The following is a 14,387-nucleotide window of genomic DNA, read 5'->3' on the forward strand; positions in this document are numbered from 1 at the left end:
GCCTAATTTTATCAATTGGTTCTTGGCAAGAACCTTTAGCATGCTAATCAATTGGCGATGGATGGATCAGATTGACGTTTTGATTGGGAAATGATATCATTAGCTTCGGATAAATTTTGATAACTATCCCTGAACTTATTTAGTTGTAACATTACAGTTTCTCAATTCAAAAATGTAATATAAAATCTCATTAACTTTTAAATTTTGCACAGTAAAATCTCTCTAACATCAAATTACTAGTTTTTCAGTTAGATGTTGATCTCTACAGCTTCAGCATTGAGTTTAGTCAGTATTTTTTTTTTCTCTCAAGTCATGTGTAAATTGAATTATTTTTCTCTTTATAGACAGAATAATTTTTTATATGTAAAAAGAATAATTTTACACTTTGCAAGAGAGAGGAGAGAAATGTTGATTAAGTGTTATGCTGGAGCTATTTATATTAGTTTCTAATTGAAAAATCAATAATTGAAAGTCAGATGAATTTTACTGTGCAAAATTTGAAAGTTTATGAGGTTTTATGTTACATTTTAAAGTTAAAGGACTGTACTGTTATAACTATATAAGTTCAGGGACAATTGTTGAAATTTATTCCATTAGCTTCTAAGATTGGACAAGTTTCTAAAATGTGTGATAGTACCATCCTCTAATTTATTTTTTTTTATTTTCAAGAATCATATTTGCATCAAAATTTTATATTGGTTGGTAAGATTTTTTTTTTCTTTTATTTTTTTTATTTTGTAAAAGAATTATCAATCCTTTTTATTAGTCCTTCGATGATACGTGTGATTTCATTAATGTTCATATGTTTTATGGTTTAGTTAGGTTTTTTTTTTTTTAAAAGAAAATAATTATACCAAATTGGTGTTTTGCTAAACGTCTTCATGACCATGACATTTCAATTTAAAGGCAAGTAATGTATAAATTTTAAGGATTGTCTCTGAATTTTAGGGGTTGTCATAGAATCATTTTTAAACTTAAAAATGTTAACATAAAACTCTTGAACTTTAAAATTTGGTACAGTAAAAACCTTCTAATCTTCAATAGCTGGTTTATGCAATACAGAATAACAGTGATTGTGAATAATTCTCTCTTATGTGATAGTGATAAAATCAATTATAATTTTTTTCATAGATTAATCATAAAAAGAATTTCTTCTATATAAAATAATAAAGCACTAAATGAATAACAACTGATTAGAGAAACTGTTTAAAAAAATAAACAATTATTCATGCTATCGTCATTTTGGATTATCTACATTAGTGTATTACTTATAAACTGATTATTAGGAGTCAAAAAGATTTACTGTGTAAAATTTCAAAGTTTAAAGAATTTTATATTATATTTTTAAGTTTAGTTCATGATATAGATTCTTATAATTTTTAAGTTTAGTGACAGTTTTATTACAACCCTTAAAGTTGCTTTTGGAATTTATCCGGCAAGTAACAAAAGATAATTGACCAAAATTCCGTTTTGTGATCCTTACTCCCTTGAAGCAGTAGTGTTTTTGCCCTCACCGTTATTTATAGATGAAAAGTAGATATATAATGAATCTGATTTGTCTCCCTAGATCTGTCCTTGAAACTGCTTGCAATTTGAAAATCTCCTTAATTTCTGAAGATTGTTTGTCTTCATATGCAGTTTCTTGCACGAGAAATATTTAGTCCACCACGTAATTGTAGATTAAGCTAGTTATATTGGTTTCTGAAAATAATGAGGCATAATTTATAAAGGGTGCTTGAGGATGCCTAAATGAAGCAGAATCATTATCTTCAGTTCCGAAAATGATGATTTTAACCTCCTAATTAGCTCATCCTTTTATTAACAAGACAGTATTGTACAAATTAGGAAGTCATAATACAAGGTGGGTACTCTTCAATTCCAAAGTAACTGAAGCTGAAACATGCAAGAATTCTATCAAGATTACATGAAGATTATTACCAGGCCTGCAAATAATGTAGAATACGACCAAAAAAAAAAAAAAAATCCAAGTTTCATGACACATAAATCTAGTGCAAAAGCAATATATTCACAAGTTACCTAAATCAAAAGAGAAGAAATTGATTAGCAACTGCATTACACAGACTCATGATACCTATCAATGAAATCTGCAGTAATATCAACTGAGATCAAGACAACTTATCAATTTCATATTTTTTTTTTGGATAATTATCATATTAGAATTTAGAAATGTTACTAGACATCACCTCAGCTCTTTGACCTAGATTAACTCCATTCACTGTATAGGCATCTTTAGACAGCTAAAGAGGCATCTTGAACACACTTTAGGCACAGCCCAAGCAGCTAGAAGAGTTCAAGCTCCATTTAATCCAATAGCATCACAATCGATTGGATCGCAAGCTCCATCTGATCCAATAGCATCAACCTTCACAACCTTATGGTCCTCAAGCAAGGAGTAAGTCACATTCTGCGGGATAAAAAAAGGGAAAGACAAGTGCATTTGAATGTTGGACAAGTAGTTTGAAGCTTAGTGATTTTGTTTTATGTAAACACACTGAATGGATTCAGATTGATGTAAAATGTAGTTTTGGATGGGTGTAGACACCATCTGATTTTGTCTTAATATATTATTATTATTATTATTTATTTCATAAAAATTTTTTTTGTCTAAATCGGGCTCACTGTTGACTCATGACACAAACATGTAGGACACATAATAGGATATATTTTGTGTCGTAAGTAAGAGGCAAGCATACTTATACAAGTACTGAATTACCAATGATTATGCTAACTAAACTCCTGATAGCTGTAATCCTTGCGCAATTAAAACTAATAGGATAACACATACAGAAATAAGAGCTTTCATTGCAAATAAACTGCTAATTACTGCTTAAATTAGGCAAGATACAATAACTTGCAGCTCTTTTCTTTCACTACATCAATAAAAAGAAGAAAAAACATAGCAAGCATGGTAGCAAGATAGAAAAGCCTATTTTTTCCATTCTCAGCTTGTATTTTCTGCATCTTGCCATGTAGCAAAAACCTGTCTTCTTTCAGTTTCTTCACTTTTTTCTTCATAAGCTTATTTTTGGCAATCTTCAAATTCCTTTCCAAATCACCTTCAATCTGCTGTTTGGTTGAAATTGCGACTAGCAGCTTCTCCATCTTGTGGAATATAACATCAAAAATAGATCTCCATCCCAAACTAGGTATAAGCTTATCATCATATCAGGGAATGTAAGTCATACATGGCGCCCATTATTAAAGAATTCAAAAAAAACAACAAATTACCTTCCTTAAAGGACAACAAAAGAATCTCATTCCTGGGATTTTTTCGAGTGTAAGCAGTAAGCACAGGTCAATTTGATGGTGCAAAGGACACACTCTAGCAGCAGTAGCCATCGACGATGAAGCATTGTTCGCTGCCATTCCTAATGCCGGTCACAGTTATTCCATGAAGAGACACGCTTTTGAACAAATGAGAGAGACGCGATGCAGAGAAGAGAAGCCCGTTGCACAACATTATTGTTTTTAATTAAGGTTTAGTAAATTTCCAATTTACAAGAATACCCTTGAATTAAAGTGTTAATTACGGTCCATCATTTTGTTTTATTTATGACGTGGCTTGCGAATTCCACATTAAAATATTAATATAGTTCAGTAAGGGTGAGCATTCGGTTAATCGAACTGAACTGAACTAAATTTTCAATTAACTAAATTATTAATTGGTTCTAAAAATATTAATCGAACCGAAAGAAATTGAGAAAAATTGAAATTAACCAAAACAAAAAATATTTAGTTGGTTATCAGTTATAATTGAACTAACCGGAAAAAAAAATAAAATATATACTTTATATTATTAATTATTTAATAAAATATTAATAGAAATATATTTATATTCTTTTTTATTTATAAAAAATAATAAATATAATTTAATATTAATAAGATAATAATTATAAGTTACATATTATTATAAAATCATAAAAATAATAACTATATAATATTAATAAAACTATAATTAATATATTAATTAATTGAAATTTGGTTATTTCGGTTACTAAATCAAAGGTAACCGAACAGATAATCGAAAACAAAAATTTTTTATTTTTACTAACTAAAAATCGAATCGAACTGAATTTACTCTTACCGAAATAACCAAATTTCATTAGTTCGGTTTGATTATTCGGTTATAACCAAATAATGCATACCCCTAATTCACTTAGCATGCTATGTTAGTTGTGATACTCTTTCTAAATTCAATTAAAAAATTAAATAAAATTTTCATGAATTTTAAAAGATTAGACTATTTTACTAAATTAAAAATTTTAAATTAAAATACAAATTAGCAAAGAGAATTCAATTTTTATTGTAACTTTTTTTTTACAACATGCATTACACGTTATTATTCTCCTTATACATATTCGTAATTTAATATTTATATACAATTTTTTGTTAATTTTTATATATGACATTATTATAGTATTATAAATGTTATATTTAACTATTTAAATTAAAATATTAATTTTAATATTATTTTAATTAATTATATAGATAAAAATATTTATTAATTTAAAATTATTGTACTTTTTATTGGATCATATTTTTTGAAAGCTATGTGTCATATATAATAATAACATAATTATAAATTTAAATGTAATATAATAAAAAATGATATAATAATAAATTTTAAAAATATAAATGAGTTAAGATGCTTAAAAAAAAATAACTTTGATTTGCCTATATTATATTTATAAGTTTAAATAATATTAATTTATGTAATGAGATTGTATAGCTAGATTAATGTGAAAGAAAATTATTTACAAATAGAGAAATAAAATTGTACATGAGAATGTATAAAAAGAAAATAGAATAATTTTTAAAATGTATTTTATAATTTAATGTATTATCATTAAAAAATTTAATTTTCATTATATTAATATTTGAAATTTTACATTGTTATATTGTCTAATAAAAATAATTTTAAAATCTTTTTAATATATTATTTAATATATTTAATAAGTATTTTTATTTTTGAAAATTATTTATTATATTATATATAAGATAAATACATTAAAGATTAAAATATAAATATAAATATAAATTTGATCATGCATTTTTAATCATTTATATTAATTATATAATTAATACTCTCAAGTGATATTTTTTTCTTCTTTTCAATTTTTTATCTTTCCCTTTTTTTATTATTTTAAAAATCTAAAATATAACAACTTAAAATTTATGCTAAGAGAAGCATAATTTATTACATTAATATATTGAAAATATAATTTAGCTTTCTTATAATCTTATAGTCAAAATTAACAATTTAACTAAGATTGAATAATAAATTAAAAATAAAAAATTTGTTCATGCACACAAAAATATTAACAAATTATAATTAATCTGCATTTAAGCTAACTTGACCCAAGAATATTACAATCTCATACAATCACATGTAAAATATATTTTTTATATAAAAATAATATTAATCATCTCACATATTATAGGATGCATCAATATTAAATATGAAAAAAATAAGAAAATTAATATATTTTATCATATATAAATATTATTAAATTTGTAAAGATATTAGTTTATTTGATATTGACAATAAAAATAAAATTTTAGTGATTATATTCACATGCAATTACCCTCATAAAAATTCAAAAAAAAAAAAAAATTAAATAATTTTAATTGAGAAAAAAAAAACAAAAAAAAAAAAAAAAAGAAAGAAGAAAAAAATATTATAAGTCAATTTAATTAAGTTTAAGTCTTATTATGTGAAAATAGAGTATGTAAATATAAAAAACTATCCATTATTAATATTAAAAAAAAGCTAAAAATTTATAATAGCTAAAATATTTGTCATTGAAGAGTATTAGAATTTTATATCTATTGATATAAATATAAAATTTTATTAATTAAATAGTTAATTTTCAATAATAATTTTATAATTATGTTAATTAAATAGCATTACAAGAAAATTGGTCTTTAACGAGAGGAAAAATCCTCGTTAAAAGTTAAAAAATGATCGTTAATAATAATTAACTACAAAAAAAGTTAGTCGTTAAGTCGTCGTTATAGGCTTCGTAGTTAAAAAGTTTAACGAGGACTTTACATAACTCATCGTTGATACTAATAACGAGGACACAATAATAAGTTGTTAAAATTATAGTATTAATGACTATTTTAGTAGTTGTTAATGTTATTAACAACAGAGAAAATGATTGTCAAATTTGAATTAAAAGACCGTTAATTTGTAATGTAATGGCCTATAAAAATTATTAACGATGAAAAAAATTAGTCGTTGAAAAATATTAACAATAGTAAATAACGCTCGTTAAAGGATATTAACAAAAAAAAAAGGTTGTTAAAAAGTATTGACGAGAGTAAATTATGATTGTTAAAAATTACTAATGAGAGTAACAAATAGTTGTTGAAAACAACTGAGAAAATAGAGATATGGACATTAAAATTGATAACAATGATGAAAAATGATCGTTAAAAATAATTATAACTATATATAAATACAAAAATCATCGTTAATGAAGTACATTTTAGAATTTAAGGTTTAATTCTATTAACAAAATAGTCCCTCCATTTAAATTTACCGTTGATTTTCTTACTCTATGTTCAATTTGAAATAATTATGTTTCTAAAATTTATTTTATCTACAAAATCTCTCTCAAATAAAATTTTATATCTAAGTAATTGCTTATTTTATATTTGAATAATTATATATTTTAATGAATTATATTATATACTTTAATTATTATAATTCATTAAAATATATAATTATCTAAATAGAAAATATTAATTTAAATATTTATGATATATAACTATTTAAAAATAAAAGTATTCTTATCAATATAAAATTATTTATAAAAATATAAATAATTATTTATATATAGCATTAGCTTTATATAATTATTAATATATCTATATATATTTTACTAAATAAAAATAATTAATATAACAATTATTTATGACTAACATTAATATATATAAAATGATGATTTTAATTGTAATTTTATAAATAAAATGAAAATTACATTAAAATATAATTGTTTGAGAATATTTGTAAATTATAATTTAAATGATCTATGTATGATTATGTGTTGCCAAAATAAATTACATAAAATTTTTTTATTATTTTTTTAAAACAATCACATTAAGGATATTTTAAATATAAAAAAATAAAATTTTGATAAAGCGATATTTTTTTAATAAAATAAATTTTGAGTATATAGTTGTTTCAAATTAAAAGAGGATGATTTAGACTGAGGAATCATTATGTTAACTAAATTAGATATTTAATTAAATTATTTTTCAAAAATATACTGAGTAAACTATGGCTTATGAATTTTGGCATATCTCAAAGACTAACTTATAGTTTAGACTTTATTTAATTTTAATTGGTGTTGAAACTCAAAATCCAACCATACTGAAATCATTAAAAGAACCTATAATATGTTATGAAAAAATTATTAAACCTAATTAAAATGGAAAAAAATCCTAATGAATATTAAAAAAAAAAGTACAGGAGCTTCCGCATAGAAAGTCACATTTAATTAATGTAGCTGTCTTTTTCCAATCCTACAAATATCTTGCTTTGAGCATTATTCTCATTTCACCAAGAAAATTGCAACGTGCTGTGAAACAAGTGAAAACAAACCACACTTCCTTCTCTTGGAGTAAAACTGGTAGCCATTGGCTGGCTCAGAAGTCAGAACAGGATAACTCTAAGAGGTTCTCAAACAAAAATGTGTTATGTTTTTCTATGGGAAATGCCTGGATTTCTTGAGTTCTCTATAGCTCATCTCAGGAACTGTAAAAGCATCTTCACTTCTCCATTTCCTGTTAACTTTCCAATTGTTTGCATCTTTGGACTTCTTTAATCCATCAAGCAAACCTCCTTCAGTCTGGGGATGATTTATAGGAGGCTGTTGACCAGAAACTTGAGGTACCCAGAAGGCCAAATCTTCTGGTGAGAAAGAAATCATATGGCTTTCCAGATCTTGATCCACCACCAATGGCGAAAATTTGTCAAAAGTCTGCATCAAATTCGCAGGGACAAAGTCAGCAGAAAGGGTACTAGTGTTCATGAGTCTCAACGATAACATCCTAAATAAAAGCAAGAAAACAGACAAAGATGGATAAGAGATCAGGCATAGAAGTGGCTTATTCTGTTTGTGTAGCCTAATGCTATTAGATTAAGAAACAAACTAACAAAAAAGAATGAATATATATATATTTATGCTTCTCTCTTCCAAGATATAGGGTGTACTGAAACCAAACCTTACAGAAACTATCAGGAATAGCAATTGAAGGATCAAGAAAATCGTCTACTTGCCAGCCTGGAAGCGTCTCTAAGTACTCAGAAATGCTGCTTGTTGAAATTGAAATGTTATAGCTGTTGTGGGTATAATGACCAGCTAGTGATGGTGATGCTCTTTCAACCGAAGGAGAACCAAAAATTTCATTGGAAAAGCTGCAGGGATTATGTAGGTATGGCTTCCGGGGGCTTTTGCTGTTAGTGTTCGTGTTTGGGTTGCAGCTGTTGAAAGAGGATGTTGTTGGGTATAAAGAAGAAGAAGTAGAGAGCCCGACTCCTGTGAGAAGAAACCTGTTGTGTTTCTTGGTATGTTCGTTAGCTTTGTGGATTGGAATATCACATTCTCTGCATAGAACAGCTCTATCTTCTTGACAGAATAGGAGGGCACGTCTTTCCTGAAGGAAATTTAACCCAAAAAGGAAAAAGATAATAAATCCATCAATTCCTGCTAAAATCATCACCATGAATCATCAGAATATTCTCTTTCGTTTCCAAGATCCAAGATTTTGTACTAGTTCTGTTCTTGATCATATATAAATAATTAGATCCCATGGAAAGAAAAAAATAACGAACCTGACAGATATCACAAAGAGGGGAATGTTTAGAGGAAGGATGGAGAAGAGAGAAGCGCAGATGTTTACTTGCAAGCTTATTTGCATGGTGGACAAGGCCATCACAAGCATCACAAAGAGCAGCTTCATCTGCAGAACAAAACACAGACGCCTCAACCATGTCACAAACATCACATCTGATCTTCATTCTCTTCTTTCTAATAATCTCTTTTGCAGTAGAAGTATCATTCTTGGCTGAAGTTAAAGCAAACATGGTTTTCTGAATCTCTCTTTATACATATAAAAGGCGTATGGGCAATAGGTGCTAGTGGATAAACAGCTAAGCTGAAGGGGATCTTGCTTGTATCTGATGACTTTAAAGGGGAAAGCTCTGGACTCTCTCTGGATGGATTTGCCAACGGATTTTCTCTCTTTCTTGACTGGTAAAGAAGGGAAGAGCAAGTTGGGTTTTGTGGGTTATTATATTATATTATATTATATATGTACTGTAAAAGCCATAGCTTTCACAGTCATCATCCTAAGTGGTCACTGAAATAGAGGACTAGACGGTATGGCTTTCAAATTAGCATTTATCTTCCTATTTATTGATCTGAGCTTCTGCCTTCAAATTATTTAATTAGAACTTATAGCCTCGCTCGCAGAAAGAGGGAGTGTGGGGAGGGGACCAAATAGAACCCAGCAGTGTCAATTCATGCATGGGAGGCCATTGTTGCTTCCATTAACCCTTAATATTTCACTTGTTATTCGATTTTTTTTTTCTGTGCTGAAATCAAATTATTATATTCTCATCTATTGTTTAAGTTTTCAAAGTATTCTTAACTATAGGGTTTTATAAATATGTAAGGTGCATTATAATTTTATATACTAAAAACACCCAATAATCTCCCTCAAGAAATATATATATATATATATATAGTCAAAACAGACCAAAAGCCCTAACCTAGACCCACGTGAAACAATTGGGTTAAATAAACTTTTTTTTTTTAGTGATCTTTCACCTGTTGTATTTAAATAAAACTCTCTCGATAATAAAGATTTTAAGATTTAAACCCTAATTTTACAAGTAAAATTCATCTGAAATTAACTTTACATCACTGATCTAACCACTTAATGAGTTAATAACTCACCTTTTTACTAACTCTTTTAATAATCATAGAAAATTTTCATGAAAAAATCAAACTAACACACGGTTTCAATTAGGACATCATTATCTCCAATATTCAGTTTATCAAAGGAAATTTTAAAATAAATTTAAATATTCCTTCACTCATAAAAAAAAAATCCTCCATAAAAAAAAAAGTGAACTCTATATTATTAATGAAGGTATATGTACACTGAATATATTGAAAAATCTCCCATTTATCGATTTTTTTCTCCATCTCTATATTCTTTTTCTTTCTTTCTTTCTTTCTTTCGTCATTGTTTTTCTCTCCCTCATGTCTCTCTCCCTCATCCTTTTAGTTTAGGAATTTATCCTATAAAAGAATTTCATGACAATTAAAGTGAATGAAAGAAAATTCGTTGAATGATTCTTTGATTACATATATTGATAAATATATATTTTTTGACAAAAGAAAAAGATGTCTTTGATATTATTAATAACGAAATGATCATGTAATGCTTTCAAAAAAAAAGTAAAACTCATTGAAAACAATTGTAAATTTAATATTATAGCAAGAATTTCTAATTTTATAAAATTAATTTTTATTTAATTATTATTATATAGTAAAAATTTACCTGCATTAATTGAATCAAGTAAAATAAATTTTTTTAATCTCACTTGATCAATTTTCTAACTTCACCTCTGCATGTAGTGATTTTATTTAATAAGAAAAGGAAACTAAGATGATTTTGATTTCTCTAACCCTTAGAGGAATATTTGCTATCAAATATAGGTAACTTAATTATCAATAATAAAAATAACTATTTAACTAGATAGGATCAGGATCACCCATACGAGAACACTTTATCTTGATAATTTGATTTTTATTTTCACTTTCTATTTCACTTTAAATCCTTTATGAACAGATATTGATATTGTCATATGAATCTCTATGGGTACAAATTGTAAAACAAGAAAGCTCCAGGTTGATTAATTGGCCACTGCTCCAATGCCTAAGTTAACATTGGGAGTTGAAAAATGAGAGAGAAGGCTTGAGAGAATAAGGTTACGTCCTTGTGTACCTGTCAACTCTCATATATATATTGGCATCAATTAGACATTGAAATTAGGTGTGTTATATTGAAATAGGGGTTATTTTCCGACTATATCAGAATATTTAATGATAGAATTTTTGTTGGTCTATGAGTCTTTTTTGAATTAGGATTCTAACTCATCATACAAGTATCTTAGAATTCTGTTCTGGAAGATCCAAATACCCATTTTGATTGTTGGACGATGGGCAAAACACCCACAAAAATAGACATATTTAGACGAACATCACCTGGGAAAGTGCTATTCGAGCGAGTAGCATCGCATATATTATTATCATCAGAAGAGAATAGTAATTTCAATATATTTATTCATTATCAATAACCACACCAGCAGAAAGAGCTTGTCTTTATTAGGCTGCCTAATTGGGATAAGAAATTACCAAAATAATAGAAGAAAATTGAGAATCTAGAGAAAAAAAAAAGCTGTTTTTAAATTAAATTTATATCATGGGTTTCTATTTTTCTGTCTGTTATACTAAAATTTATTCATTTTTCTTGACTTTATAAATTATTGAAGGGTACAATTCATCTTAATTAATTAATGCTAAAGTCAAGTTTATACTTGACTCATGCTGAAGATATTATTTTTAATGGTAGCTATGACAATAATGTCAAGCAAATTTTGGTCGCATTTAAGCCTTCTCATGAGCACAGGCTATTGAACTTTTTTATACTTTTGTGTGAAAGCAATGACCCCAGGAGTCAATAATTTTGCTAATTTATATTATAAATTTTAAAATTAATTCTATATGAAAAACTATTGTAATTTCATCTCCTATAATCCTTCAAAATTATTTTTGTTGAAGAATTTATTTTTCAAAAAATTATTAAAAAAAAAAATAGCAGTGTTCACTGCCTATTTTTTCAATTACTAAAATATTAAGCAATTTCTTCTTTAAAAAAATTATATATTGTGAAAATTTAGGGAAAAAAATAGTAAAAGACATCTTTTAATTCTTTAAATATTTTTAAATAATTCAACCCCTTTTAACAGATTCCGTTAATTTCCGTTAATGACATCCATAAAATATAATAAAATATTATTAAAAAAAAAAAAACAAAACTCAGAAATGGGTCGTTTCCCAATCTAACAACTTCCTCCTTTGCCTCTTCCCCTTCGTCGTATTCAAACCTTCACACCAGTCTACAAGTTTGGCAACAAGCCCTTCATCTTATTCAAACATTTATACAAGTTCGGCGACAAGATCAACAGGTCTCCTTCCTCCTCTAAGCCTCTGGACTTCACGTGGGACCAAACCATAACCCTAGCAACCCCAGGAGGTCAACTTGCCGAGGCAAAGTTGGGCTGCCAGGGAAGAATAGCTTCCTAGAAAGGAAATGTGCATGTTCCTCTGTTGTCTTAGTGTCTGGTTAGCATTGTGGTTATTTAAAAAAAAAAAAAATTATTTTAAATGTTATTAAGAAAAATTATTTAAAAATAATTATTTTATTATTTTAATGATTAAAATTTATCAAATTTAATCTTAAATAATTTTTTAATACTTTTTTTATTAACACATTTAAAAAAATATTTTTCTAAACAACAACTTCAGAACTAAAATTATTTTTTAAAAAGAAAATAAAAACTATTGAAGTTATTGTAATATTTTAATAATTAAAATTTATTAAATTTAATTTTAAATTATTTTTTATACTCTCTAAAAAAAAAATCGATAATCGTTCAAAACTACAAATTAATTTAAGAAAGCAATTTGTTGAAACATGATGTGTATAATTTCTTGAAGAAGAGAATGAATTTGATGGAGAAGAAATGGCAAAGACAACAAACGGTAAGTTAACGATATTACGATTAAGATTAATTTAGCTCATTTTAAAAATTATAAGCGTTTATTTCACCGTTAAATTTTTTTCAAAAATTTGAGTGATTATTTGGAAGTACAGCATGAAAAGACCTTTCGCCAAAAAATTTTTAGAATAAATCGCATGCATGCTGAGAATATGTCTTAACGAGAGATCAGATTCGTGATAAACCTAAATGTAATTCCCCATGATTCCTACATATATTATCACAAATTTTATTTTAGAATAAATTATTATTTAATTTCTATATTTTAATCAAAATTTTTACTTTTTGTTAAATTATTTAGTTTTTTTTATCAAATTTTATGTTATTTTATATTAGTCAAATTATTATTTAATTCTTCTATTTTAAGAAATTAATTAATTAATTTTTGTATTTGAAAAAAATACTATTATTTTATCTATTTATTTTAGTAAAACTAATTAATTGATACTTATATTTTTCAAAACACAATATTTTAAAAATATATTTTTAGATAAAAATAAAATTTTGCTATGTTGATCCTAAATCTAAATTTATAATTTTTTTATTTTTCAATTTATTTGACATCATTTTTATATTTTCTCTACTGAAAAATAATTTTTATTGATTATCTAGAAATTTAAGAAAATGAATTAACTTATTTATGTAAATAGCTTGTATCATTTTTATAAAAAAAATGAAAGCAAAAAGAGGATGGAGAGAGAAGGACGTGAGCATAGAGGAGAAGAAATATGAATAGATAGCAATAAAGGAGGATAAGAGAGAAATAAAAGGAGAGTATTATGTTGGTTTAGGTAAAAAAATAATTATGGGACTAAATATAGTTAATGGAGTCAAATTATAGAGATTAACTAATGTGTTATTTTTTTAAATATAGGGATTAACTAATTAATTTCATTAAAATAAAAGAAATTAATAACATTTTAACAAGTATTGACTAACAAAAAATTGATAGAGGAACTAAACAATTTAATCAAAATAAAATATATTGATTAAATAATATATTTTTAAAATACAAAAATAAATTAATTAACTTCATTAAAATATAAAGATTAAATAGTAATTTATTCTTTATTTCATGATTGTGACATTTTTGAAAACCCTGAAACACTTTTAAGATAATATTTGTTATTTTTTTTCAATTCTTTTTTCATATAATCAAATAAATCTTTGATCTAATAGTAAAAGATTGAAAATGTGGTGATACTGATATCTTAATTTGTAATTTCTTAGTTTATTTGGTTGTTGAATCTTGACCTAATACTTTATATTTGCATTTTCTACTCTTATTTTTAAAGAAAAATTAAAATTTCATGTAATCAATATTATATATATTTTTTATAAATTTTCTATTTAAAAATAGTAGGCATAAAAACTTTATGGAATTGTGAAAATATTAAAATAAATTGTTTTCTAATATTTTAAATAAAAATTTCATGCCACTAAATCTAAATACCCTGCAATATTAAGACTTCATTTGATAATTTCCTTTTAGTTTTCTATTATA

At 25.7% G+C, this 14,387-nt stretch overlaps 1 protein-coding gene across 2 annotated transcripts; it reads right to left on the bottom strand.

The window, feature by feature from the left end:
• Positions 1-7,502: 7,502 nt before the first annotated feature.
• Positions 7,503-9,432, bottom strand: LOC110649476 (B-box zinc finger protein 20-like). Of its 2 annotated transcripts, none has more exons than XM_021804057.2 (3): positions 8,864-9,427; positions 8,254-8,685; positions 7,503-8,009 (listed from the first exon to the last, which is right to left on the bottom strand). In XM_021804057.2, exons 1-3 carry the CDS (start codon positions 9,113-9,115, stop codon positions 7,734-7,736), a joined length of 960 nt encoding a protein of 319 aa, XP_021659749.2. In that variant the 5' UTR covers positions 9,116-9,427; the 3' UTR covers positions 7,503-7,733. The 2 variants fall into 2 exon arrangements, with proteins under 2 accessions (XP_021659749.2, XP_057997407.1); XM_058141424.1 differs by having other exon boundaries at positions 7,870-8,079; positions 8,864-9,432.
• Between the last annotated feature and the right edge of the window lie 4,955 nt (positions 9,433-14,387).

Source organism: Hevea brasiliensis, unplaced genomic scaffold, assembly GCF_030052815.1.
Source record: "Hevea brasiliensis isolate MT/VB/25A 57/8 unplaced genomic scaffold, ASM3005281v1 Scaf1, whole genome shotgun sequence".
NCBI classification, from domain to species: domain Eukaryota; kingdom Viridiplantae; phylum Streptophyta; class Magnoliopsida; order Malpighiales; family Euphorbiaceae; genus Hevea; species Hevea brasiliensis.